Source organism: Sesamum indicum, linkage group LG13 (assembly GCF_026168435.1).
Source record: "Sesamum indicum cultivar Baizhima isolate 11 linkage group LG13, ASM2616843v1, whole genome shotgun sequence".
Taxonomy (NCBI): Eukaryota; Viridiplantae; Streptophyta; class Magnoliopsida; order Lamiales; family Pedaliaceae; genus Sesamum; species Sesamum indicum.
Genome location: NC_142669.1, coordinates 10239732 through 10267682, shown reverse-complemented (window position 1 = coordinate 10267682; position 27951 = coordinate 10239732). Strand labels below are relative to the sequence as shown.

The following is a 27951-nucleotide window of genomic DNA, read 5'->3' as shown; positions in this document are numbered from 1 at the left end:
ATGAATAATTTTGAACAAGAGTCAAGGATTATTTATAGGCAATATGTATTGACTAAACTACCCCTATATAGTCCGTCATGATCCATTAAAATATTTTTTGTCAAAATTAATAAATACATAATGGACCAGCCCAATTATGAAAGCCCATTTTTCTTCGGCCATGAGGGCCCAATCCTCATAAAAGCCCGTTCCACTACAGTCCGGAGCAGGAGAGAGAGAGGAGAGAGAGAGAGAGAGAGAGAGAGAGAGAGAGAGAGAGAGAGAGGAATGATGCAATTACCGGGAGGAGAAGTGGTCCGCACGAAGCTCGTCCGATTGCTCTACTTCGTCGGAGCCGGAGGTACATGTACAGTTTGTGTGTTACTCCATCTAACTCTTTTCCTCCGTCTTGTGGTTTTCTAATTTCAGGATTTTGTGTGGGTGGTTTTTGTTGAAGCCGCGTGCGCCGCCGCGATCAACAAGTGGAAAGATATGGAAAGAAAGTCAATGATTGAGAAGCATCAGCAACAGTTAAACGGGCCGTCTTCGAAGAGCCTGTCAAATGTGGTACAGAAGAGCAGTTGATTGAAAATGTCTACTTTTGAGGGGGTGAGGAGGAGTACGTGTTGTTAATCACTGTTTTATTTTAGTTAATAAATGTTATGGATTTAATGTTTCAGCACTTAATTTTTCTACCAAAATTGTCGAAGAGTGAGGTTAAGTTTATATTTTAGGGATTTATGATGAGCAAGTTGTTTTGTTCCGTTTTTCGCATTGACAAGTTTTGAACACGGGTTGTTGAATCGGCGGTTTCTGTATAAGTCTTCTCCCTCTCGGTTTCTCTTCTCCCACTCTCGTCCGAACTCCTTTCCTCTCGCCTTCTCTTTTCTTTTCTTGTTTCGGTATAAATCGGCACTGGGTTCTTGCGGTTCCATCGGGAGAATAGCTTGTTAGGATTTAGAATGGTGGGTACATATTTTGCACAAAACGATGATGGTGAGAAGAAAGAATCTAAACCTGGAATTCTTTTGGTGGATGAAGATCCCGTTTGGCAAAAGCCAGTCAAAGAAGAACAAGATTCATCAGATGAAGAAAAGCCTCAAGTTGATGAAGATATTGAAGTTAAGCGTATGAGAAGACTGGAGCAACTGGGGACTGGACGCCCTTTTGGTGCGATTTCTGAGGATGGAAGTGGCTGCGATTCTGTGTCTAATGCTCCTAATAACATGAAACCCGAACACCAAAATTATGATATTTCTCCACCTCGCAGGAGTAGGCTGCGGAATGATACTCCGTCTCCAAGACCTGAACAACAATCTGACGTTTCATCAGATGCTAATTTCTCTCCACCACGGCAGTACCACAAGCATTACTGGGGTCCTCCTAGGAATGCCAAGAATGAAAGATCAGGTTCTATTGTCTCTGCAATGAAGTCAATTCACGATTTGGATGACTATGACACAGTTGATCCTGCACCTTCAGTTTCTGACCTTTCTCCTCCAAGGAAGAGGCGGAATGAATCACCAATTTTGGTACATCGGCCAAAAGCTGGATTAATTTCTGCTGCAGATGTCAAAGATGAAATTGACAGACAGAAAAAGGAAGATTGGTTGAGGTTTAAAGAGATGGATCCTTCTGTGAGTGGTCAAGCTGCTGAACCTATATACCGCAATAAGACAACTGGGGAACGTATCTCGAAGGAGGAGTTTCTGAAGTCTCGGAAGAAAGAATTCAGGAAAGAAGAGAAGCCCAAGGAAATAAAGCTGGAATGGGGCAAAGGGCTGGCTCAAAAGTGGGAAGCTGAAGCTAGAGTACAAGAAATAGAAAAGGAGAAGGATAAACCATTTGCTCGCAGCAGGGATGACCCTGATCTTGATGCTATGCTGAAGGAGAGACTTCGATGGGGTGATCCCATGGCACACTTGGTCAAGAGAAAGCATTTGGAGCCAGTTCTTCCGGACCTAGGTGATAACGAGAAGATGAAAGAGTCTGGCTTCATAATTCCCCAGGACATCCCAAGTCACAGCTGGATAAGAAGAGGACTGGATGCGGCACCAAACTGCTATGGGATCAAACCAGGCAGACACTGGGATGGTGTGGACCGCAGTTATGGATATGATAAGGAATTGTTCAAACAGATGAACGAAAAAAGAGCTACAGTGAGAGAAGCATATGGGTGGTCTTGAAAGAGAGTATCTTGGCTTTTTTTGTTTTGAAACAAAAACAAAGTTGTTTTATTCTGTTACTATTAGAACTTGAATTGCACAAATATATTGTTTCTGGATGGAGGATAGTATGGTTGTGATTATGGATGTTGGCATTGTTTTTGAGTTCCTTCTTTTCGTTGTATGAGTGGATAGAGCTTCTTGACTGATGGCAATTGACAAATATAGTTGCAAATTTCATGTCTAAAAGTCTGTTTAATTAGTTGATGGTGTAAGAAATTATGTCCAGTGAAGAAGTTCATATCGGTATTTCTGCAAACGGTGATTGCTGCCTGGAATTCTACACATTAATTACTTTTTGAGCTGGAATGGAAATAAAGATTTGCACTGATTGAATTGCATTGGTTCTATTTTCTTTCCACAGTGGTTTTAAGCTTTATGTTCTGAAAAAGCCCTTTACGCTGTATAAATATCTATGTATATCATACTTCTATATATATCTTTATATTCCCTCAATAATCATATATATATATATATATATATAGAGAGAGAGAGAGAGAGACGTATATTTATTACATATAATATGTAATGTTTCGATCCTTAGATTAATATAGAATGTATCTCTCAATCAGTACATGAATATAATGGCCGCAGATAATAGCATTGAAGCTTTACCTGACACTACTAACTAGATAGACCTTACATGCATTCGAAAATACATCAAGTCAATCATTTCCAACACAAACTCAAACACGTTTTGTTCACATATTCCTTGTAGAACCCCGGAAATGTCTTTTGGTCTCGGCTTCCTGTGGTGTGTGTGAAGTATCGTTATTGTGTTGCCTACTTCAGGGCGTGCGTTCCTCTGAAATAATCGATTCTCTAGAACGTTGACTTCGTCATTGGTTTTATACATGTATGATCTAGTTGATTGAGAACTTGTGTCAATACTTGAGCATATACTGCTTCTAAACTATGATGCTAAAAGTTTCATCGCCAGGTAAGTTGTTCTGCTGAATGTAAGATTTCATTTTTAATGAAGTCAAATTCAGCTGGTTTCTTGGAGGGGGAATACTTGATTAAAACGTGGACGGACTTTAATAACTTACCTAAATCTCGAAGACTGCAACTGCTTGCAAATTTGCAGAATGGTCTGTGCATGCTAGTTAACATAGCATTTGTGTAACATTTTAGGAGCTAAAAATTGTTGCTGAATGCTGGTTGCATTTCCATTTTACTGATGATTCCTGATCTTTCCCGGAAGTATCACTTTATCCCCAAAAATGAATGATGAATATTCATGTAGATTACTTGAGTGTTTAAGGAGAGGCCAGATTACTTCTTGTACTTTCACCAAAGGCCAGTTGACAGACATGAGATATCAATCCTCTGGATATTCGTGCAGCCACTTGTTGGTCCCAAGGGGCAATGCAGTCTATGCTAATTGAAATTCAATGAACTTAACGATATTTTTGCCTTGCCTTTCCAGGGTAAGGAGGAGCAGAAAATGCCTGGAGCAGCAGTCATTGTGGCACTTAGTTGTTAGCTGTTGATTTGTCCCTTCTGTGGTTAAACTCGAAGGGTTGGTTGCTTTCTCTGTTTCGCACATTTTTATGATACATTTGAAAATTTCTATGGTTGTCAAGCACTTAACTTTTTACTCTTCCACTATGTGCCTTGAAAGTTCCTATTTGCATCATGTCTAGGCAACTTTTGGTTTGTATTGGATTTTCTGTTGCAAACGCAATGATATAATGTATTCTATTTAGGGACCCTAAAACATGTTGGCTCCTTTCTTCAATTTCCGATATCTGCTCTGATTGCTTCTGGACGAATCAAATTAACTTGGACCTGACTCTCATGCCTTTACCGTGATGCAGATGCTGAACCAACAGTTAAGAGGTACAATCAAAACATTCTGCTTCATGCATAATATATTCCCAGCCTCATTGCAAAACCTTGTAAGCACCTTTAAGCTCTCCCTCCTCAGCACCACTGCCCCATGGCAACCTTCAACCGTGAAAACGTCCAATCCTTCTCAGCCGAATGGATAGCCCAACAACATCAAGACCTGAAGGAACTTCTAGACGAACTTTCTACCAACTCTGAGAGTGATAGTGAGAAGCTGAAGCTTCTCAGTGACAAGAGCATGAAACGCTTTGAAGAATACTATGAGAGGCGAGCTCTATTGGCACAACAAGATGCACCCTTACTTCTGTCTCCCGCCTGGTGCACCCCCTTTGAGAATGCCTTCTTCTGGATAGGTGGATCCAGGCCTTCCCTCTATGTTAGGATCATCTACTTGGTTTGTGGGTTGGAAGTTGATGGATCCCAACTCGCTGAGCTTTTCCAAAGCAAGAGGAAAGGCAGCTTGTTGGAGATATCGGCCCAGCAGATTGATATGATCGACGCTTTGCACTGCAAGACTATCAGAGAGGAACAGAAGATATCTGCTAGGATGGCGAGTTTACAGGTACATGGACCTCTAACTTTCGTAATTAATTTCCTGTATCTTAGGTAATTAATTGATACCTTAAATAGAATAAATAACTGTTTTTACATATTACAAAGGCAGTTTGAATCCTCTATTTCAAGGTGTTTTATCTTATATTTTGTTTGACGAATATATGTCATATCTGCAGGAGGAAATAGCAGACGTGCCGCTAGCACTTGTGGCCCAGGAAGTGGGGGAGTCGAGCCTGCAGGAGTTGGATCATGCCATGGACACTCATTACCTCTCGTTGGCAAGCATTCTCACCGATGCCGATCAGCTGAGGCTGAGCACGCTCAAGGAGTTGATCGGCCTCCTCAAACCGTTGCAGGCTGCTGAGCTTCTCTTTGCCATCAAGAAACTTACCCTCTCCATGCACGAGTGGGGCAAGCGAAAGGATCACCAGCAGGGCAAACGAGACTATCATATCATCGGACTAAGGCTTGTGTGCTGAAATCATCTTAATGTTTTTGCATTGATGCGTCGCCAGCATCGTTGTGTGTGTGGCCATTGCTATGGCTTTGTTGTTTTCTTTTCTCATACTTGTCTGGTAGGGTGTTCCGTGAGCATGGTGTTTATCCGAGCTCTTTTCAAGATGGGCTGATGCAGGAACGAGCACTAAATCACAATCATTGATGTACGATCAGAGCAACGCCATCCTTGGAGCAAGGTTGTAATCTTCTCCTTTTCAATAAAATGCCTGCTTGCACTTGATCTCATTTCATTCTATATTCTTTCGAATCATTTACAATATCATAAATTTGAATATTAACAATTATATTAAATTAATGCATTAATTATTATCTTTTAATTATGTGGATAATTAATTAGTTACTATTATTAAAATAAATTAATGCTCACAAATAAAATGAGGTTTAAATTTTATAATGTTTAGTCACAAGGCGTCAATTTCGTCCAAGAGAGAGACCGCGGAGGTGGACCGGCAGATGGCGGAGTGAGGCCGCCCGAGAAGAAGAGTCTTCACTAAGACAACCTTATATTTGATGATTTCCTTTGTTGATTCACGCAATGTTTATTTTTGTTTTTTTACACCTTATCTTCGTATTTTTTTATTTTTTAATTTTATATACATAAAGTTTCCAAAAAATACAACAGTAAACATACCATATTTATATATAAAAGAGATATAATTCGATAATGAACAGTGATTTTTGCCTCCCAAATTCCAACATCAAACCTATACCACTTAACTTAAATATTTTAAATTACCTCAAAATACAAATCTAAATGTACAATCTATTTCTAGCATATACTTATTTATCTCTATTTTTCTCTCTATGTTTGGTTTTATTTCGGGATGGCCCGAATTGACATGTTTGGATGGATCTTTTTCCACTTTTAACCGTGTGTTGTCCTAGATTTTTAGTTTTTTGAATTTTGAGTTTTGCCAAGATGGGCTGAATTTTGATTTTTTTTAAAATATGAATAAAAAATATTGAAAATAATTAATTTACATGTACTTTTGTTTAATTACTAAATTGGAATTGTAGAATAGAAAAATACTACAATAATTGATTTATTGACATGGTGCAACTATCACTTTCATTCAAATAAAAGAAGAGTTAATTACATTTTGTCATTCAAATTATGACCGTTTTATATTTTAGCATTTAAACTTTTTTTTTTTGCTTACCATCTCAACTTCAAAAAATTTTGCACTTTGCTATTTATAACTGTTTCTAAATCAAGTTTTCTGTTGGAAAAAATTATATTGGTACACATGTAATATTTAAGGATTATGTGACGGGAGTATTTTTCACATATGGACGATATATGATTTGTTTTCAACAGAAAAATCAATAAAAAACCGATCGTATATGACAAAATACAAATTTTACAAAGTTGAAATGGTAAGTTGATCAAAAAAAAAAAAAAAACGACGGCAAAATATAACTTGCCCTAAAAAAATATTGATTCGACCCCACTAACAATAAAAAATATAATCTCATAATTAATTTGAAATACACTTTTATTTTCATACAAGATCCTGTACAAAATCGAAAACGCACATCTCCAACCTATAATTTTGATTTGAAAATTAAAAATAAAAAGAATACAAAACTTTTAGCATTAGGTTTGACTTTTTATTTGAAATCCCTCTACATTTTTTTAGAACAATTAAAAAAAATATTATTGTTTTATTATGTGACTAAAAAGCTAAGAAGCAGTCAACCAAAAAGGCTATTAATAATTTTTTTTAAAAAAAAAGTAGTTTGATTGATAAATATTGTGGGACAAAAATCATCCTGATTCAGACAACTAGTCAAATACTTGTCAAAAATATTAATATTATTTACGTAAATAATTCTTAATTTTTGAAAAAAATTAAACATACACCCCTATAAAAATATTAATATCACACATACGACCCATTTTTTTGACTTTTAGGAATAGTTTCGTAATTATATAAAAAATAAGAATAATTTATATAAATAAATCATAAATTAGGAGTGTAAATATAATTATTTATATTATTAAAGCAGCCACCATATAATACTCGATGTGTGTTCGTATTTAAAAATTATACTATATTTAAAATAAGTTACATGAATGATACTTCATGAGATGGTGTTTCATTACATATCTTTATAAAACAACAAGTACGTCTCCTGCTAAATTATTAAAAAAAAAAAAGAAAAATACATCTGTTCTGGAAAATGGTGTGAATTATGTTTATAATTATATCTCAAAATAACTTTATATATATTATTATATATAAATTATCACAATTACATATAGTACGAAAATGAATGAAATAAACTTAGAAATTAGAAAAGCTGTATTAAACCTTATAAATTCACAATTAAATCATCATAATAATTAGATATAATTATAAGAAGTGTTAATATAATTTATTTAATTAAAGAATATTTAAAGATATTTTAATTAGTATACATACTCTAAGTCCTCACTTTATTAAGTATAGATTAGTAAAAATCGTGAACAACTGACTGTTCGCCTCACATCACTGTGACAAACCTAAAAGCAACTCACTACGGATACATTTACACGTGTCCCATCCTTCAGTTCAAAATAATCTCACTACTTATCATTGGCTTGTTCATGGACGTGTAGGTGACGGGCATGTAATGTTATCACAAGATTCATCCCGTCATATTCTCTCTCATCCTTCTTCACTCCATCGCTTTTCCTCTTTTCTCTCTCTAGAAACCCCTCATTTCTCTCTCTCTGGAAGCGAGATGTCACTGAGACGATCTTATCTCTCGCGAAGAATCATTCATCGGTCTTTTACGCTCTCTAGATCTTACAGAGAATCCAAATCTCAAGAAATTCAAACTATTTGCACTGATGATGGTCGTCAGGGCATAGAGGAAGTAAGGGAAGAAAATGGGCATCTGCAGCAGCGCGAAGGCGTCGTGTTGTCGGGCGAATCGGGTCCTTCGGAATCGAGTTCGTGGGCCGGAATGCTGCCGGAGTTGCTGGGAGAGATAATACAGAGGGTGGATGCGAGTGAGGACAAGTGGCCGCAGCGCCAAAACGTCGTCGCTTGCGGCTGCGTCTGCAAGCGGTGGAGGGAAGCCACTAGAGAGGCCGTGGAGAAGGCTTCTCTCCATCAGCCTGGCACAATCACCTTTCCTTCTTCTCTCAAAAAGGTTCCATTTACAGTTACATATGCATATTATGGATTTCGAATTTCTTTGTAGTGGGTTATAAAACTGAGAGTTCTTTAGATTGTCTCGCTCCATGGTTTATATTTGTTGACACTCGGGGCTATGACTGCAATTGCGAAAATCAATTAGACGGGTCGGTTTCATGTCCATCAATACATTATATGAAGTAAAAATGATCATCCCAGCAACTTCAACTAAGTTGTTTTGTCTTCTTCCCCAATTAACCGCAGTTTTTGTTCATTTTCCATCCTAGATATCTAATCTTTATTTGCATATTCATGGAAGAGAAGGGAAATCTGTTGATGGATTACTGTCGGTCACCTGAGTGTCAGAAAGAGTTGAAGATCTGTTGTTTCTAGTGATATTGTAGATCTCATGGAAATTACAGCAGGCGTTAAGATTTGCTTCTTGTCGAAGAATAAAATTTGGCATGTTTCATTTGCTAAGGTGATGATTTATAACGAAAATTGTGTAGTCACTGGCAAGGAAATAAAGCAGTTAAAGATTCCTGGCAAAATAAGGTTAAATAATAAGTTACTTTTTTTTGGTTGAATTATATTTTGATTGGAAAATGTGGCTGTTAGATTATGTGATTCTGAGTAATTATACTGACTTGAAAATTCTAAATGCTATGTATGTTGCAGCCAGGGCCACGGGATTCTCCACTTCAATGTCTTATTAAACGTGACAAGAAGAGCGGAACATTTTACCTCTATCTTGCTCTCTCACCGTGTAAGAAGCCGACTGGCCACTGGTCAATTTACTTTGTCCTCCTAGAAATACTTACTTTCATGCAGTTTAGTGATTACGAGAGTTGACTGAGTCATTGAGTATGACCTTGGGGATTAGGCTTTCCCGGCAATATTCTTAATTTATCTCAATAATTAGTCAAACAGGGACCATGTTTGAAAATTCAAGTCAATTTTGGTTGGTCCAGCCATATCACCAGTCTTCTGTGCCTAACACTGGATGGCTGTTTTGTTCGTCATTCTTCCATGTAGCTTTGTTACTATGTGGAAGTACTTGAGCAGTGGCTGTTTGTTCTCTTGCTATAATGTTCCTACTAGCTAATTTAATTAATTAGTCAAGTCTAGTCCTATCCCATATCAAACTGTATATGGAGCTTGTAATTAGCAACACATGCAAGTATAATGGGTGCTAAGTTCCATTCTTGAATGCCTTTGACTTAGAATATTATAATGTTACAAGATGTAATGGAGCTGCATATACCATTTTGCGTAATCATGATCTCTGTATATTTCAGTTGGTCTATGTGCACCTTGAATCTCTGTCTGATCAGGACTAATTATAAACCGAGTAGTTCAGAATATTGCAGTTTTCTGGAAGGTGCTATCATTATGTTGATTGGATCTATTTTTATGAGTAACAAAAAGAAAAAGAAATTCAAATCCCTTGGACCAATATCAGATTTAAGGACTTGCAATTTTTTTTTGAGAGAGATATAACCAAGTTCATTGGAATACTTAGGAAAATCATCAGGTCATATCCCCTGAACCGTCTTAGGTCATTTATAGAAGACTGTTTTTATGGTGCTTAGAAATGTTTCTTTTTTTGTAGCTAATCAACGTCTGTTTGTGGTTCCTTCCAATCATTTAAGCATTTTTATTGCTGTAATAAAGTTAGTTGGGGATGTGCTTTCGAAGGACTTGGGTTTTAATTTGGTTATCTGCCTCTTAAGTGAATAAGCTGAATAGGCAAGGGAAAGATCATTAGCAAATAACTATCTAGAGAGAATAAAGCAGCCTAAGTCAATATGGTACTAAATGCACTTAATTCTTTTTAGTTTTAGAAACTGTGCTAATTGGAGTTAATTGTAGTTTGTCATTCCACCCAGGGTCGTATCAAAATCTCGCAAATTATTTTGTGCCTATCTACTCCCATGAATTCCATTTGTATTTTTTGCGTCTCTCAGATTTTTACCACCTAACAGCCTCATTTTTCTTTCCTGTAACAGCATTCATGGACAAAGGGAAGTTTCTCCTGGCAGCACGAAGATACAGAAATGGTGCACGCACTGAGTACATTATATCTTTGGACGCTGATGATCTATCTCAAGGAAGTAAAGCCTATGTTGGAAAATTGAGGTAAGGATTTCATCTGGTAATTCTGGGCAAAGCCAGACAACTTTATCAGTTGCTCATTTAGTGAAGTGGTGGCCCTGATTATGTTGGAGCTATTGCAAATGTTCCTGACATGAGTGTGAAACACCATTGCAACCAAAAGATACAAGTTTATCTTGAGTAACTTGGTAATGACTAGTTATCTGGAAGTGCTTCGACCACCAGATGGGAGTATTAATTTGACACAGAATTATTGGCCTTATCCATTTGAAAGAAATGTAGGCTCACTTGGTTTTCCCTTGGAAGGAAGCACTTGATACTAAAAGGATGGAGCTGTAGAAGTATCAGTAGGAGTGTTGTCTTAATAAACAACTTTCTGGGTTTATTAGGAACTCTGCCTATCAAAAAAGGACATATGTTTCTATAATTTTGTTACCCTTTTTCCCCCTTTCTAGATTATAAGGATCTTCAAAACTAAGTTGACAACGTGTACTTGACACCGTATTCTGCTAGGGTTTTAAACAAAATGCAATTACGAAATTAGGGGGGAGGAGCCTTAGCCCCCCAAGATTTTGTCATGCATATAGTGCATTTGACATATATGCATGAATATGTAATATAAATGGCCCCTCCAAATTTTTTTTAAGGAAAACATCACGCTCAAAGTTGTAAGAGTTGAAGTGGCATTTAATCTGATACATTATTTTTGTTATATGTATATATATCAAACAATAAAAGAAATGGTGTATCCTATGAAGACTTATCAGTAAGTTTCATGACTATTATAACACATGATAGATTATTATAACATGTAAAGTGAGCAATTTAGTGTAGATATTTCTTTTTTTGTTAATTCCTAACGATATTAACTTTTTCGTAATGTGCAGACTACATTATTTCCTTCTGTTTTGTTTCTTATGCAGTTGAATCTATAATTTTTTATATTATAATAAAAATAAACACTGAAAAATTTATTTTTCATTAATGTAGTTTGTACACTGAAATTAGTTGGACAAATGATTTTTTGTATCACTATTATTTATTAAATGCATCAAAATTATAAATATAATCAATACTACATGCTCATGCAATAGGAAATTGAACAATTATCTATAGATGAGATGAAAGATAAGATTGACTTTAGTGACTGTTCAAAAATTTAGTTAAAAACTATAACGCCTCATTCCTCTAATGGGCCCTCCTAAATCTCACTTCAAGATCCAGGGAAAATGATCATGTAAAATCACCAAAGTTCATTGAATTTTCTCAATCTGCACTTTAGTGATTTGTCCAAATTTGAGAGTGTGTCTTTGTAATATAGTTAAGTATATAGAAAGATCAGGTATATGGTAATACTGTATTGTATTGTGAACTTGAATGTCAAATTTAAATGTCATGTTTGTTTAATTTTTCTCTTCTCTTATTCATGTTGCCGCAATTTGATGTGGAATGCAAGTGCATTCATCAAACTGCATCACATAATGAAGTGAGGTTATAGAGAATGGTTAGACTGTGTCATGAAGATGAACTTCTTGTTCCCAATATAATGACATTATGTACTGTAATATTATCTCTTAAAGATACTCTAATTTGTAACGGAAAAGATGTAATGATATCTTCTTTTACTGACTTCATAGTTGTACAGTCATAAGATGTAATTCAATACTAGACTAGAAAAAACATGGCATTGACATGCCTAATCGCAATTTACAAAAGAAACGACTTGCAGTTTTCATAAAGTAATAATATGATCCCGAGACACCAAGAAGCTTGCATCATTTTGTTTTCTGAAATTTAGGGGGGAAAATGGTTGAATTGGAGATTAGCAAGTTTGAAGGAATTGTTTTGTAATTCTAAAAGGATTATCTGTCTTTGCCCCCTTTCGTATTATGTAACACTTCCTCGAGCATTTGAAAATTCAACTTCATATAGAAACCGGTTCTTTCTCATTCGTTATGTCATCTTTTACATCAGCACTCCTCATTTATTTCCACAATTAAATTCGTTTTCATTTTGCAGGTCGGACTTTCTTGGTACGAATTTTACGATATATGATAGTCAACCACCACACAGCGGAGCAAAACCGTCTAGCAGTAGATCTGGACGCCGTGTTGCAAGCAAGCAGATTAGCCCCCAAGTCCCAGCTGGTAACTTTGAAATTGGACAAGTATCCTACAAGTTTAACCTCTTGAAGTCGAGGGGTCCTAGGAGGATGGTATGCTCGCTTGCCTGCCCATCCTCTGAGGAAACATCAGTTGATAACTATCAAGAGGATTTGAAAATGAAGAAGCCAGAATCCTCCACTCCTGGGTATACAGTTCTGAAAAACAAAGCTCCGAGGTGGCATGAACACTTGGAATGCTGGTGCTTGAATTTCCACGGTAGAGTAACAGTAGCATCAGTGAAGAATTTTCAACTGGTTGCTACGATGGATCAAAGTAAACCTGATGGAAGGGGTGATGGTGAGACAGTACTCCTCCAGTTTGGTAAGGTAGGAGATGATACTTTCACAATGGACTATAGGCAGCCTTTGTCGGCCTTCCAGGCATTTGCCATTTGCCTTACAAGTTTCGGGACGAAACTGGCTTGTGAGTAATGTCTCCTCGTGGTCAATCAAGAAGGCTGGTTAACTAAGTTGAGATTGTTTCATGATGCTGAACCCCTAATATATCTTGCCTGGTCTGATTGACGAAACACGCCATGTACATGACTGTGTTGCTCGAATTGTTATAGTATTCAAGTTTGGAGTAATGATAGCAGCAGACAATAGTGCCCCTGTACCCTGTTTTTAAATTAGACTCCATAATGGTGTCGTGTATGAATTATAATCTTGAATACCCAAAGAGTGGGAGATTCAGGTATTGCAGGTGATCCTGTAAACTAAGATTGATATACCATCATGTACCATGGATCACTGAAGTTATGATTTATACGTTTAAGCCCAGGATCATCTCATGAGTTACGCTGTAAGACTTGTAGTTGGATTTTGATCCCCTATTATACGTTTAAGTCAAGGATTCATCTCAGTAGACATAACTGAAATTCTAACCAATAAGTTCAAACCATTTGCATGTTAGCTAATTCTTACGTACAAAACATTCTGAAATCACTAGATAGCAATTCCCGAACATTCCCATCAGTCCATACTTTTGTCAATGCATGCATTCCAGCCGTTTCCACCGACTACCTAATCAAGTGAGTGCAACATGGACACTGGCAACTTAGTACAACATGAACATTGATTCAGTCGCCTCCATTAAGAACCAAATGAAACAACTCAGTGTACACAATGTCCAAGCTGGTAGTCACATCTATAGACATCAACTGAACAAGAAGGATCAACACTCAACAATTAATCTAAACGAGATTAGACGCACCAGATTAAGAGATTTCTTGTATTTTCAGCAACAAAATGACCATGTTTTATAAGGAAAGCCAACTGTATCCCTCAGAGTTTTTTGACACATGAGCAACAGTGGCCAAAAGAGAGTTAAAAATAAATATCCATTTACAACACCACTTTTCGGTCTCTTTAAGGACAAAGAAAGTTAACAAGACCGACTTTCCTTCACCATTTTGTTTTATTTCTTTCCACGGAGTTTCACACCAAGAGCCCTTTCCAGTTTAGATATGATCTGCTGGTTAGGAATTGCTTTTCCAGATTCATATTCCTGAATTACTTGGGGCTTCTCATTTATTATCTGCAGAACAACCACATTCAAATAATTAAGTATTCTTGAATGTAAGTTGTGAAAGGAAAAGAAGGCATAACCAAACAAACCTGAGCAAGTTGAGCTTGTGTGAGCTTCTTATCCATTCGAGCTTGCATGATGGCTTTCTTTAACTCAGTTGGAACCTTCTCATCTATAATGATGGGAAAATATTAGAACAAGGACCTCAAATAAACTCACTCAGTACAATGGCCATCCAACAACAAAAGTTTACCTTTACACAGCATGATAGCCAAAAGTAAGAACAGGAGACTCTCATAGAGAATATTTGAATCAGAAACCTTACTCTTCTATAATGCACTTTTGCACATTCTTTATGAAACTCATCTAGATGGAAGGATCTTACAAGAACATGGGCTAAATCAATGTTCCAAGAGTTGCAAAATCATAATTCATAGGAAATATGGGACGAGTTCTGCATTAAGTTCAAACAAAGTGACTAAAAACCATCCAACGCACTATCTTGTCTTTGACAATGTCTAGTACAGACACACACCTAAGATCATGGTTGTTTGGCGCAAGTGATTATAAACATTGCACTGTAAAGAACATGCTTGGGAAACAATTTGCTCAGAAGTCTCCAGAGGTGAATGGTAGGGATCTTAAGCAAAAGGGAAAAAAATCACTGAGTTCTTTGTGTAAGTTAGTGATGACACAGTACTTCCTTTATAAGGTCCAGCGTTAACAATGGAAGTACTGTGTCATCTAAACCAACACACTATAGTCTTAACCCACTTCAATGCAGCTCATTGGTTTATCATTTTTCTTAGGCACGTAGAAAAGCTCAGTTTCGGACAAGCAATAGATGGTAACCACGCAAATATTTCAGTTAGATTTGGAGGTGATACCAATAGATGGGGACAGATTATCTGATGATTCATGAGAGAACTAGTGCAGATGCACAAAGAATAAAAGAGAACTCTAATCATCTTAAAAGGAGGTTGATATGAGAGAGCATAACATGTTCATAGTTCGAATTCAGGCATATGCAAGAAAGGAGGAAAACGAGTTCAACTCACGGGCTAGATTTTCTGTGTCTTCATCTAGCTTCCTGGTGTTCAGTGATGTACTGCTTGAAGCAGCCTTGTTTGTCCCGGCATTAGCTGCACTCAGAACACAGTTAAAGTCAGAAAAATAAACTGGTTTTTGTAGAAGTACAACTCACACTCTACAAAATGCATGGAGGCTCGGCACATCTGTACAGGCAGGTTACAGAATGAACAACTAGGCCAATCAACTAGAAGCATCAACACAAAGTCTGAAGAAACCCAATTTCACAAAAGAAAGACACGATAGAACAGTGGCCCAATAACACAACATAAAGCCGCCTCAGTCTTGATGCAAACGGTTGGATACCATGAAAGAGTTCTGCCAATCATCTGGCCGCTATATGGGACAAATACAAATACTGCAATGTTTTTGCAACAATCCACAAATTGATTGGAACTCAGCTTAGACCTCTAAAGTCGTACAACAGGAGGAAAAAACAATGAATTAATTTTTTATTTTTTTAAAAAAATGAAGCTAGCTTCTGAACTAAGTTCAGCTTTGGCACCAAAAATGGTAACGAATCAGATTTTAACACATTTATACCCTCCAAAGTTTTCCTATTTCTGCAACAAATTATATTTCCTGAGCCCTATTGATCTTTGTCAGAGACCACCTTAGTACCGGTACTTACAAGCTCAGAATAGATCATAGCAATGACTTAGTTAGCCCTCCATTCCTGCTTCCAGACTCTTGTATGACAACTTCTACCATCAAAATCAAAATCAATCATAAAATTCGTACACACAACTCAGGTTTCATGAATGAGCAAGTAAAGATGCGAATCATGGAAGTTTATCCCATTAACGCAAGAAATATGTCAATCCATCTTCAGAAAAATATATCCAGAGAATCCTTAAATTACAAAGTAAGAAAAACAAACCGAGATTAAACAATATATATATATATATATATATATTAAAAAAAGCAAGCAACTTCCTTATCAGAGCTCTTTTGTTGCCTTAAAACAAAATTAACGCCAAGACAAAGACCGCGAAAAAAAGGACGCAGACAACAACATCACGAAACCAACTCACGTACTACACACCACGAAGCATCAATACAATAGCAGATACACATACGCACATTTTTTTACGGTCTCGATCTCGGCTCCGACACGGCGAGCAGCGTTGACAGCTTTCTCATCTTTCCGCGCGGCCGCCGTAGGCGCCTTCTTCCGGATCACCACCGGCTCCCAGTCCTGAGTAATTCCTGCCATTTCCTCCGCGCTTCCCTCTCTCTTCCGATGAAAAAAAGCTGTGATTGTGTGTGTTGGTGTGTGTTCTCAGCTGGTTTGTCGGGGAGGAAGAAATGACGAGCTCGTATTATATAGAAGGGTCGTGTGGGGGCGTTCGAGAACCTTCTGAGTAGTCTAATCCGACCCGTTTTCTGCTGCTTGGTGACGGGTGGGCCAACCCGACCCCCACCCTGCTTATCCTCCACGCAAGATCCCAAATTTATTTTTGGAATAATTACATTTACATTTCTAATTTAATATTATATTATTACCACATATATTATATTATAAAGATAAAAAAAGAAAAATACAAAAGAAATGTGAGAAACAGAGGAGAGAAGAGAGAAGAAAAGCGCTAGACATTGCTCCTTTCTCCCTTGCACTCTCCTCCACTCTCAAGCCCCCCCCCCCGGCACCAGCTCTCTCCAACAGAGGAGTGTTTTGTTTTGTATTTTAAAAATAAAAATATAAATAAATAAGTGTGTGTTGGAGATAGAGTGTATGTTTGTTGTTGGGATTTGGGACACAAAAAGTTATTGTTCATCTCAAATTATATCTCTTTTATATATTTTTTTATGCATAAGTATGTATATATATAAATATTGTATTTTACGAAGATAAACATCAAATCGCATTTATTTTTATATTATATTATATATGTAAGTGTGTATATATTTATTATATATAGAAAGTTCAAAAATAAAAAAATAAATAAACAAAATATGAAAATAAAGAGATAAATATTTTATGTGTTTTATCTTATTTTGGAGATTATCCGGAAATGAAACCAAACATAATGGAAATTTTTCGATTTTAATTCGGTTCGATTATGTTTATTGTCCTCCGGTTGGTCTGTTTACAACTGAAGTCGCGTTTCTCACCACATTTGGAGACCTCCACAAGTAAAGGGCGGGAAAGTATGCCAACCAGCTCCGTAAACCCTTAACAAGGGTGGAGAAAGAACAAGTGAACTGCTCTCTTCAAAGTCTCATGCTTAATTTCTCCAATCGCTTCGGAACAATTCCCAATCTCCGGAATCCCAGCATCTTGGGTTCTATCAAATTGGTGGTCAATTTGAGTTTTAGTCAGAGAACCCTAACATTGTCGGCAATGTCATCGACAAAAATCGTGGCGGAGTACGCGAAATCAGGCCGTTCGTCGTGTAAGAAGTGCTCGAAAGCCATTGCTTCGAGCTCTCTGAGGTTGGGTTTGGTGAGTAAAGATCCCAGAGGTTTTGACATGACGAAATGGCACCATTTGGATTGCTTTCCTTTTAACAATTCCGATTCGGTTTCATCGGCCGAGGCCATCGCAGGATTCTCATCCCTCAAGGTCAGGTGTTCACTTCTGTTTTTATTTTTTCAGTACTCAACTGTATGATATATTTCACATAAAAAATGATATTTCTTGTTTTAACGTGGAATTTTATGATATATCTATTGTAGTATCATCTTTCAGTTTATCCCTCTGTTAAGCTGAAGTATGTTTACATGTGAAATTCTTGAGCGCGGTGGATATTGCCATAAGATATTATTGGGGGATGGGTGGGACGGTTTTCCGAGTACACTGCAGAGAAATGAATTCTGTATATTTTGAACTTTCTAAAGAAATAATTTGTTTCTCTGGTTTTGCAAATGCAGAGTATTGATCAAGAGTCCGTGAAGAAATTAATGAATGAAGTTGCTCAGATTTCAGAGCAGGTATATTTAGCACAAAACTATAATGGTCCCTTCAGAAGCTTTGTATGAACTGCTGCCTTGCTAAATGGTAGCAAGTGGGATTTGTAATACAGTAACGAAACTAAAAATGTTTCTGACTTGGTTTGTCTATTTCAGTTTGGGTGAGTTGGTTTATACTTTATACTGGGATCTGAGAATATGCCTATCTGCTGGTACTCCTTTCTGTGATTTATTATTAGCTAATGGGCTTGATTGTCTTGTTTGATGCTTGGCAAGCTCTGCAGTAGCTATATGCTTTTTTAGTCATTTACTATAGAACCACAACACTAATCATCAAATGTATTCACGTGCATATAATATTTGAAACAGTCACACAAATAAAATGATTGGTGCTCAGCATATGGCTCCTCTGGCAAAAGCAAGGATGAGTGCACATGTTATTAGCGATTTTCCTATGTATACAATATTAAAATTTGCTGAGTGTTTGTTGCATATTATATACTACGCATCTTTAGTGGTTGAACATGGGGCATTAGAGTGTAGGTTGGCTAGTTCAGATGAAGCTGATTGCATGAGAGGATTATGCCAGTAACTTTTCCCTGTAAACGGTATATTGATTTACCCCTACAGTTGAATAACACCTGAATTGACCTGACACAAATAACACCCGAAATAAAGTTGTTTCCATGGTCAGTATGTCAAGTGATCTGGTTGCTTTGGGGAAAAAGAGCTGTATCTAGTCCATGCCATATCATAACACCATCTGTTTTGCTAATGTTTACCTTCGCAGGTATCTGACGGGAAGAAATATAATACCTGCCCTAACTCTTAATTATATATATGTTTATTTTGTTTTTTCATGTTAATGTAATAGGTCTGTAGAACTGATGAGAAGGAGAGTAAGGATACTAAGCAAGGAAGCATGAAAAAACGTAAGGTAGACTACTGTACTTTTATCTACCACAGAATCAAAATGTTGACACAATTATGATATGTCTTCCTGAGGCACTAATCTTTTACATATTATGATACCAGTATTGTGTTAAAAAACACAAGATCCTAATAATTGAACCTATTTATCTCCAATTCTTCCATGTTCATTAATTTATCTGGGATGCATTTTTTTCCCAAAAGAACCGTCGCTGCTGTTTCCTGTCACTATCCATTTTGTGTGTCCTGCATGTGCTTCCTGCTCCATTGGTGGAGAAACTAAATAATGGAAAGTTACTGTGTTATTTCACAATTTTTAAACGGAAAATTTCTTTTTCAGTGTTTAAAGATCAAGAAATTGTATTTTTGGTGCAGTTTAGATTGCATCACTACATGATTGACGGATATTCCTCCTTGATTGTTCAAGTATTCTCATTACTTTTAAATTAGCATTTGTACGTTAGGTTTTAGTCCACCGAAGGTTTATTTTGGCAACATTTGTTTGATTTGTTCAGACCTAATATTCTCAACTTTGTTGTTCAATCCTTTACAAAGTTACACCTTTGGCTCAAATTCCTACCTGTATCACTGCTTTGGTTATGAGCACATAACTTCTGGAATAACTATGGGAAGTTAATTTTGAGTTAGTTTTATCATCTGCTGATGGATTACTTTACATGATCGAAGTCAAATTGCACTTTCTTTTAAAAAAAATTACTGTGGAGTTGAATTTGAGGGCATAATTGTTGTCTCTTTCTTTTGAGGCAACATTTACATTAGCTGTCCGCATCTGAGGAAGGAGGAAACCTGGAGCTGGAGGTAGCCATATCTGCATCTGATATCAAAGACAAGTATAAGGTTTGAACTTTAATGAATATCTTCGCCTTTTGAAATTTATCCTCTTGCCCCCTTCCTTCCTACCCACATTATATCTTCTATGAGAATTTTCTTGTATAGCTGCGAGTTTTGTGGAGTAATCTTTTATAATGGTTTTGTGAAAATTCCTTATTTTAGGATGCTGTGTTGTCACCAAAATGGAAGGCGTTCCAGACAATCATATTTCTCGAACGGGTGAGTATTTTCCCTTCAGTCTTGGTAGTTTATATGGTGCCCATGTTGCATAGAGATGGCATTTAAATTCCTGAGTTCTGGATTTTTCTCTGGTGGTATTACTGCTTATGTACTTTGTCTATTTTCAAAGAGTTCTCTCTGTTTAACATCCTTGAAATATTCAAATGCAATTCAATAGGAACTCCCTTGCTACTTTCTATATTGAAGCAGCAGCATAAGTTCAACCTCTCTGAATTTCTACTTCTGTAGGATGATGGTCTTCGTGATTCCAAAAAAATTGCAGCCTTTGATTTTGATGGTTGTCTTGCAAAGACATCTGTGAAAAGGTACAATCTCCTGCATTTGAGGCACTTTGAATAGTTTAAACTGTTATTGAATATCGTGTAGTTCTTTCTGCAGTTGCTGATGGAAACGGATCTAAAATTTCAAATATAGTGACCAGTTGTTTGTCTTTAAAATTTTTTCCAATTCCGCAAAAATTGTATATATACCTTTGCATAAACTGCAAAGTGTTGATCTCCACGGGAAGATCTTTACGGGAATCATTCAACCAATTATCTAACTGTTAGATCTTTTTTCACTGAAAATGTGATTTTATGCTGTCTGCTTAGTACATGGCTGACAATGGTGTCGACATGCAGGAGGTTACTTTTGGCTGGACATTGTCATAAGTGGGCTTTCATAGTAGTTAATAATATTTCTACTTAGGTTGCCAATTTTTGGATTGATCTAATCTATTTGAACTTATAGGATTCATCACACACTTTCTGGAGCTGAATCATATGAACAACTTAAATGATAACTGTTCCCATTTAATTGGAAAGGGAGATTATGTTTTCGTCTCTCATGTACCCTTAGTTAAATGATGACCGTCTTCTTTTAATTTTAGAGTGGGAGCGGATGCTTGGTCCCTTATGTACCCTTCTATACCAGAGAAACTCCAGAGTCTGTATAATGATGGCTACAAGCTGGTTCGCATTTCAACTTTGACTCGATGAATCTTTTTATACTAAAACCATATTTGTAAGTCCGATTAACTTTTAGATTGAATATGTTGAAGGTTATTTTTACCAATGAATCCAATATTGAGCGCTGGAAGAATAAAAGACAGGCTGCTGTAGATTCCAAAATTGGACGGCTTGAGAATTTCATTAAGCTTGTGAAGGTTCCCATTCAGGTTTTTTCATCTGCTATCGTCAAATATCACCTTTCTGGTTCAGCAGAATTTGATGTGTATGTAAATTAATATATTTACCAAAAAAATTCTGGTTTTATTCTCATGAAAACCTTATGTATTTTGCTTCTCACAGTTGTCTTTCGATAAATTATAACTGGTACCTACAACACCCCTGCCTAGAGAAGAATCACCGTACAATATTGCAGAAAAATATTGGTGTGCGAAGAACAGTTTTACAACTGCCAAGAAAACTTTCTTTTCTTCTTCTCGATGAAAATCAAAGTTGCTATATTTCTTGAATGCTACCTTTTCAATGAGCATGTTTTTGGTTTAGGTGCATAAGTGAGTTGGTTTCATTGACGGCATTGGTTTTTTCTCATGTGCAGTGAAGTAATGATCAATCAAAAAATTTAAAACATGAAGGAAAATAAGCAGCTTGTTAATCATGATTAATCAAATGCAGGTTTTCATTGCTTGTGGGCTGAGTTCTGGTAAACCAGAGGATCCCTTTCGCAAGCCGAAACCTGGGATGTGGAAAATTATGGAGATGGAATTCAACTCTGGTCTCAAAGTTGACATGGATCAGTTATTCTTCACTTCCTCTCGCTTCTTAATCTAGGATCTTGTCTTTAAAATTGACTTTTTCTTTTTTATAAGTTTGAGACAAAAAGTTTAATCTACTTCAGAACTTGAGTTAGCAAGTTACTTCTTCTGGTTTTCTGTAGATCCTTTTATGTTGGTGATGCGGCTGGAAGACCAGACGATCATAGTGATGCTGACATAAAATTTGCACAGGTTTGTCCCAAAAATGTTGGGTGTTGAATATTTCGCGATCCAACATCTTTCCTGCACTATATTGAGCAAAATTAATGCATTTTAACTCAAGTTGTCACACTTCTACTCTCCCCTGTTCTTGATCTCATGCTTCACCTTGGTCCCAAATCTGGGAAACAAGCAGTAAGGTGGATACTTTGAGGCCTGGTCACCATAAATTAATTTCAAATCATGTAGCCAAGTATATACCAGAAAACAACGGAACATGGTACTATGCAATATTATTCTCTGCAGTTTTTGCTTTTGTATGTGTTTGCTGCAGTCTTCTTATGTTATTGTTGCTTGTGCTCGTTACCGAGGGATCTTATTCTTGGAATGTGCTGTTCAACAAGTTGTTTTCTTGTCATTGTTATCTACTTGTGCATAATAACTACTCAGTAGCATGTGCGTAGCAGATTGATTTAGTAGATGACAAATATTTACTATGGCCTATGGGTGATTGCAGGCTATTGGACTAAAATTTTACGTTCCTGAAGAGTACTTCATCAGTTCAGATTAGTATTTTGGATTCAATTTCAATATGTCGGAGATCTGGTTATCACTTTCTATGCCGGTGGTAGCAGATGTCAGGAGAGATGCTGAATTTTTATTGCAATGCATTCACATCCTTCACTCCATATCAGGACGCTTGATTCACTTTCATACATGTAAATTATCTTATCTCCCCCGCCACCCACCCATCCATCCAGAGGAGTTAACCTGTGGTAGTAGATTCAGATACATGAATGATTATAATTATCTCATATCTCAGTTTGTGCATTAACACAGGGAGAATCCATTGCTAACCACAAGGAAAAGTTGGGAGAAAAAAGGTGTGTTAGGTTACAATGCCGATGCAACATAGTATTTCTTTTTTCAAGAATATTTGTTTTAATATTGATAAATGATAGAAAATATTATTGGTTTAAGTAATTAGAGGTTAGATTATAAAATTCTTAATTGCATCAACATATTTCCTCAAAATGAAGAAAAATACTAGCGTCAACCCAATAATTTTTTATCTTATTTTATGAGTATACACTTAAGATTCATTTATTTTATTATTTTTATTTAATTATAGAAGATGGCTTATCAAGAAAAATATAGAAATCCAATAAGAAAAGCGATTTATGACTTGGTAAATGCGTTGAATCGTATATTTATCCAAAGTCCAATGCGACATCAGAAAAAGAAAGAAACGCGCGCACAGGTTGCCTGCTTCATTTCTTCCGAAGAAAGACACTAATCTACCGGAATTCCAACCAACGACTATGCCCTGAATTTTCACCTCCAAATGTCTCGCCGCCTCCACACGACGGAGCTTGGATGCATTGCTGGCGAAGATTTATCCGATCTCGGCGCCGGAAAGGAAGGCTGGCTGGTGGATAACCCCACCCTCCTTGTTTCCCTCGATACCCACTCTCTCGCGCTTGCCAACCGTTCCTTGATCCTCATCCTCCACTGGTCACAATCAATCAGCGGGGCACCCGATCCGGACGCCCGCCAGGTCGTTAAGATCCGTCCAGACCTCTCCCCCATCGAGGCTGAATACGTCTCCGCCGTCGAGTGGCTCGTCTTTGACGATGACATCAGAGCCCTCGCCGTCGGGACCTCTTGCGGCTATCTTTTGATCTTCTCTGTGCACGGCTATCTCATTCACAGACAGGTGGAAATCTTAGTTTTGTTTCTTTTTGGGTGGTTCGTTGGTTGCATTTTAGCTGATCAATTGCTCGTTAGGAGTGTAGATAATTGGATAAAGTCTCCATTTATGTCGATGCTATTGAGTAATCAGTAATGTTTGTACCTCTATCTTGAGAAAATGAGTTGTGTGGATGTTTCTTTTGTGTTGGAAATAACGGGAAAGATGGAGATCGAACTTGGGTTGCCATTCTAATTGCAGTTTTTAACTTGTTCTTGCGCTTGCCCCTGAGACAGTGGGATTTTAAGTGTGTATAATCAATGTCCTCCATATTTATGCATGCCAGTACGTCTTGTTGTTTACAATTTAGCATTGGAAATTATGCCCATGAATTGCTAGTACTAAAGTTAATGAAGTGTTTGAGTAGCATATTCATATTGATGTTTGTTTGGCATCTCGTTTCAATTGCTTGTTTGTTAGGATTGGGTTTTATTTCGCAGATTGTAAATCCCGGAAAGATTCTTAAGATAAGAGTACGCGGGACTAAGCAGGATCTGACACAAGATACATCCCCAGAGGAGGTTTGCATAGTAATGCCTGGTGTGATTGCACGTTTTGAAGGATCTGGTATTAAGGTATGTGAATTTTAGTGTTTACCAGCAAGAATCAAAGGTTGAAGATTGTCTTGATGGCCTTTCTTATGTGTACTTGCTTTAAAGTTTGAGAACCCGTGCTTCATGATTCTTCTCTGTCAGCACTGGGAAATTCCTCCCTGTACTATTATTATATTTATGCTGTTGTAGTTCTTCATTTATTTCTATTCTGTATTTAAGTTTTACTTCTTTATATATCCAATGAAATGCAGAATCTGCTGCGCCGGTGGTTTCAAGAAACAGACTCTAAGTTTTGGGATCAGGAGTTCTATGATGCTAATTCAGAGGATTATGGAAATTCTGCTACGAGCCTTCCTTACCAACTATGGAATGTCAGCAAGTATGGATTATGTGCTGATGCTGCTATAACTGGTGTCATGCCCCCACCTTTGATGGAAATTCAGGTAATTGTCATATTAAGTCATTGCATCGATTGGTGATTAGATGGTTTTTACAGATTCCACTTTTTCAGAATTTATTAGATGTAACAGCCAAAATTTGAGAGCGCTCTCTTGTTTTCTCTTTCTGCCTTGAACATTCTACCTTTTCCCTTGGTAATGCTCAGGTGGAAGTTTGTTCTTGTTTGTAATCTTTTGCTTCACGACTTTTGGAAACTTTCTGAATTCATTCTGGTATTTGAATTCAGCTGATTTTATTGTTGGGCAGTCAAGTCAACGTTACTATTGTGCCGTCACTATTGGAGAGGATGCCGTGATATCAGCGTTTAGGTTAGTGGGATTGTAACTCGTTTTAGTTCTAGACTTTCTCTTAAAAGATTTCAATGTTTTCTTGGTAACTTAAGCTGAAGGTTGTTGTCTGTATTTCGTCCATTATGGTTGATTTTTTCTTTCTTGCAGACTTTCGGTGGACAAGAACAGATCACTAGTGGGAGCTATCTTGTCAAAAGTTGTTCCTGCAACATTTTCAACAATAGCTTCATTTTCAAAATTGATTTGGCGGAGTGAAGAAAAGCCCACGAAGAAGCCAGAAGCTAAATCTCAACCATTTGCTCGAGGTTAGAAAGTTGCTTGTAGTGTTGGCTGCCCTATCTGATTCAATGGATAGCATAAAACCCTATCTAGACCCATAGATTAATTCTAAGAGCCATACCCGAACCCTGATCCATTAAAAGAATATATATTAGGTTTGGGTTGGGTCTCTACCTATCAACGCACATGTGTCTATGTACCCAATTTGGACCCAAAATATATATTTATTTTCTTCCATATTCAATTGAATTATTATTTATCAATCGATCTACCTATAAGTGAACAAATCTAAAAATTTTAAGACATCATAACATTATTTATCGTGAAATATTTTCATAACGTTATTTTATAAAGGTATAATAAATGATATATTATTTGTGAATTGGTCTCAAAATTTTGAATTTATTGATAAATTATGGTAAAAATAGAAAATAAAAAAAATTAATTTAATTAGTATGATTTGCAGAAAAAATGGATTTGGAAAAAAAAAAGAAAGAAAGAAAGGAAAATCGGATTTGGGTCTGATCGGACCCAAACACTGTGTCTGATTGGGTACAATGAATTGGGTAGGGTTTGGATCTAAAATAATTTGTTTGGTCCTTTTTTTAACCATTCCACTGACAAGCCTAATCTGATTCACTACCTTTTCCACGTCTCAAAAAGAAGTGATATATAACACTCCATACCATATATTTGCCAATTATAACTATGTTAACAAAGATGTTCTGGCCATTTAAGATGCTTTACTGGAGTTCTGACCAATAATGTCTACTTCTTGGCAGCCTCTCCCCTAACTTGTTTGAAGGATCACCCACGGAAGGGTGAGAAGCTCACATTGTCGCCTAGTGGTACTTTGGCCGCAATAACCGATTCACTTGGCCGTATTTTGCTCTTAGACACTCAGGCACTTGTTGTCGTGCGTTTATGGAAGGTATGTTGACTGTGTATATTACATTATTATGTTTCCAAAAAAGTTTTATAGATTCTAAAATTCTGTCACTTAACATTCGAATTTGTTTAAATTATTCGGATTGCATCCCGAATTCTTATTTCAAGGCCGATGACAATATAACTGACCTTGGTTCCTTTTGCAGGGATATCGTGAAGCAAGCTGCTTGTTTGTGGAGATGCTTGCCCGCAAAGATAAAGCAGCAGCCTCACGTTGGGCTTATGACGAGCACTCAAAAAGTGATTACTGTCTCTGTCTAGCTATACATGCACCTCGAAAAGGAATAGTCGAGGTATATATCTTCTCTTGGATCCCCTCTGTCCTCTCTCTTTGCCTCTGCTTGCCCACCACCTTTGGCTACTAGATGTATTATATGGTGTTGGATTCACTTGCAACGATGGGAGACGACCTAACGTTCTCCTTCTGCAGGTCTGGCAGATGAGAACCGGACCACGACTTCTGACCATTCCATGTCCAAAAGGCAGTAAAATACTACAACCAACATACAGATTTAGTTCAGCAACAGCATCTTCATCATCTTATGTACCTCTGCAAGTGTTCTTTCTGAATGGAGACTCTGGTCAGATTTCACTTCTCAATCCATTCCTTCATTGAGCTTTACTTTACTTTACTTCTGTATCTATCCATTTGTATAGGACATTAAACTTGAATCTTTGAGTCCCAACATCCATTTTTACTTGTTTATCATATACTTGAGCTTGAAATTATTTTTATAAAATAATTTATTTATTTTCTGACACACAATAAATAGAAAATGAAATCTGATAAAATTACAAAAATTGTTCATTTTTATTTTTATTTTTATGCGGTTCACTTCAGATTATGAGAAAAGATAAACAAATATGAAAATAGTATTTGATAATTAAATTTTTATCATTGAATTAAAAACTGTTTTATTATGTGAAAAAAGTAATTGTTTATTATATCTGATTAAAACAAATCATAAGAGAAAAAGAAAAAGTCATCTGAAATTATTTTGTCGAGTTCAATGAGTTTGGAAACGTCTTGTAGCCCAAATCCAAAAACCAAAAAAGAATCAACGAAAACTTGGAGGCTTCACAAATTATTGAGAACATACAACTTAAAATTATGTTGTCCTTAAATTAGATATATTCTAAATATTTTTTAAGAATTATACATATATAATGTGAAAATTATTTATATTTAAATAAATTATATATATAATGCGAGAACTAAATAATTTTGAATTATTACATTAATTTTATGAATAAGTTCCACCGACCTCCCACTGAGATTAGATATCTAATTATACGACCCTATGTTTTTGTTAAATTATAAAAAAATACACTCGTTGAATTTGTAGTTGTAATGTATAATCCTTATCCAGGGACAAAAATTTACAATTACACCTGAGTTAAATTACGTTGACACCCCCACACAATTGGATTTGAGCGGAGATTTACAATCACTCTATATTAAAATTGAAATTCATCATAAAGTTATTATGATCTAGTTTGGTCCAACTGTTGCATAATTATTTATGAAATAATTGGTTGTAGAAAAAGATATTATATTGTCTTAGGATTTTTATTTATAATTAAATATACAAATGTTAAAGGAATTAAAAATGATTTAATAGATATAATGAGTAATTAGATAAAAAATAATTGTGGTGAAATTACATG

General features: G+C 36.5%; 6 protein-coding genes across 6 annotated transcripts; 5 read left to right on the top strand and 1 right to left on the bottom strand.

Moving 5' to 3' along the window:
• Positions 1–184: 184 nt before the first annotated feature.
• On the top strand, positions 185–2309 carry LOC105177079 (uncharacterized). The gene is made up of 2 exons (XM_088876959.1): positions 185–340; positions 437–2309. The coding sequence occupies exon 2, from the start codon at positions 942–944 to the stop codon at positions 2163–2165; it is 1224 nt and encodes a 407-aa protein (XP_088733085.1). The 5' UTR covers positions 185–340; positions 437–941; the 3' UTR covers positions 2166–2309.
• Positions 2310–4061: 1752 nt separating this feature from the next.
• LOC105176931 (protein DELAY OF GERMINATION 1) lies at positions 4062–5354 on the top strand. Its single transcript, XM_011099913.3, has 2 exons — positions 4062–4617; positions 4787–5354. Exons 1-2 carry the CDS (start codon positions 4147–4149, stop codon positions 5087–5089), a joined length of 774 nt encoding a protein of 257 aa, XP_011098215.1. The 5' UTR covers positions 4062–4146; the 3' UTR covers positions 5090–5354.
• A 2434-nt stretch (positions 5355–7788) lies between these two features.
• LOC105176932 (tubby-like F-box protein 7) lies at positions 7789–13319 on the top strand. Its single transcript, XM_011099914.3, has 4 exons — positions 7789–8270; positions 8933–9020; positions 10264–10393; positions 12389–13319. Exons 1-4 carry the CDS (start codon positions 7857–7859, stop codon positions 12963–12965), a joined length of 1209 nt encoding a protein of 402 aa, XP_011098216.3. The 5' UTR covers positions 7789–7856; the 3' UTR covers positions 12966–13319.
• Positions 13320–13750: 431 nt separating this feature from the next.
• On the bottom strand, positions 13751–16461 carry LOC105176933 (multiprotein-bridging factor 1a). The gene is made up of 4 exons (XM_011099915.3): positions 16234–16461; positions 15120–15203; positions 14151–14233; positions 13751–14070 (listed from the first exon to the last, which is right to left on the bottom strand). Exons 1-4 carry the CDS (start codon positions 16364–16366, stop codon positions 13951–13953), a joined length of 420 nt encoding a protein of 139 aa, XP_011098217.1. The 5' UTR covers positions 16367–16461; the 3' UTR covers positions 13751–13950.
• A 777-nt stretch (positions 16462–17238) lies between these two features.
• LOC105176934 (phosphoesterase) lies at positions 17239–22838 on the top strand. The gene is made up of 11 exons (XM_011099917.3): positions 17239–17716; positions 18025–18084; positions 18938–19000; positions 19774–19851; positions 20008–20064; positions 20314–20390; positions 20954–21035; positions 21125–21241; positions 21705–21826; positions 21967–22036; positions 22521–22838. Exons 1-11 carry the CDS (start codon positions 17375–17377, stop codon positions 22572–22574), a joined length of 1122 nt encoding a protein of 373 aa, XP_011098219.1. The 5' UTR covers positions 17239–17374; the 3' UTR covers positions 22575–22838.
• A 150-nt stretch (positions 22839–22988) lies between these two features.
• LOC105176935 (Rab3 GTPase-activating protein non-catalytic subunit) lies at positions 22989–26992 on the top strand. Its single transcript, XM_011099918.3, has 8 exons — positions 22989–23720; positions 24194–24328; positions 24559–24750; positions 25013–25074; positions 25204–25361; positions 26118–26266; positions 26430–26576; positions 26714–26992. The coding sequence occupies exons 1-8, from the start codon at positions 23349–23351 to the stop codon at positions 26897–26899; spliced, it is 1401 nt and encodes a 466-aa protein (XP_011098220.1). The 5' UTR covers positions 22989–23348; the 3' UTR covers positions 26900–26992.
• The last annotated feature ends 959 nt before the right edge of the window (positions 26993–27951 follow it).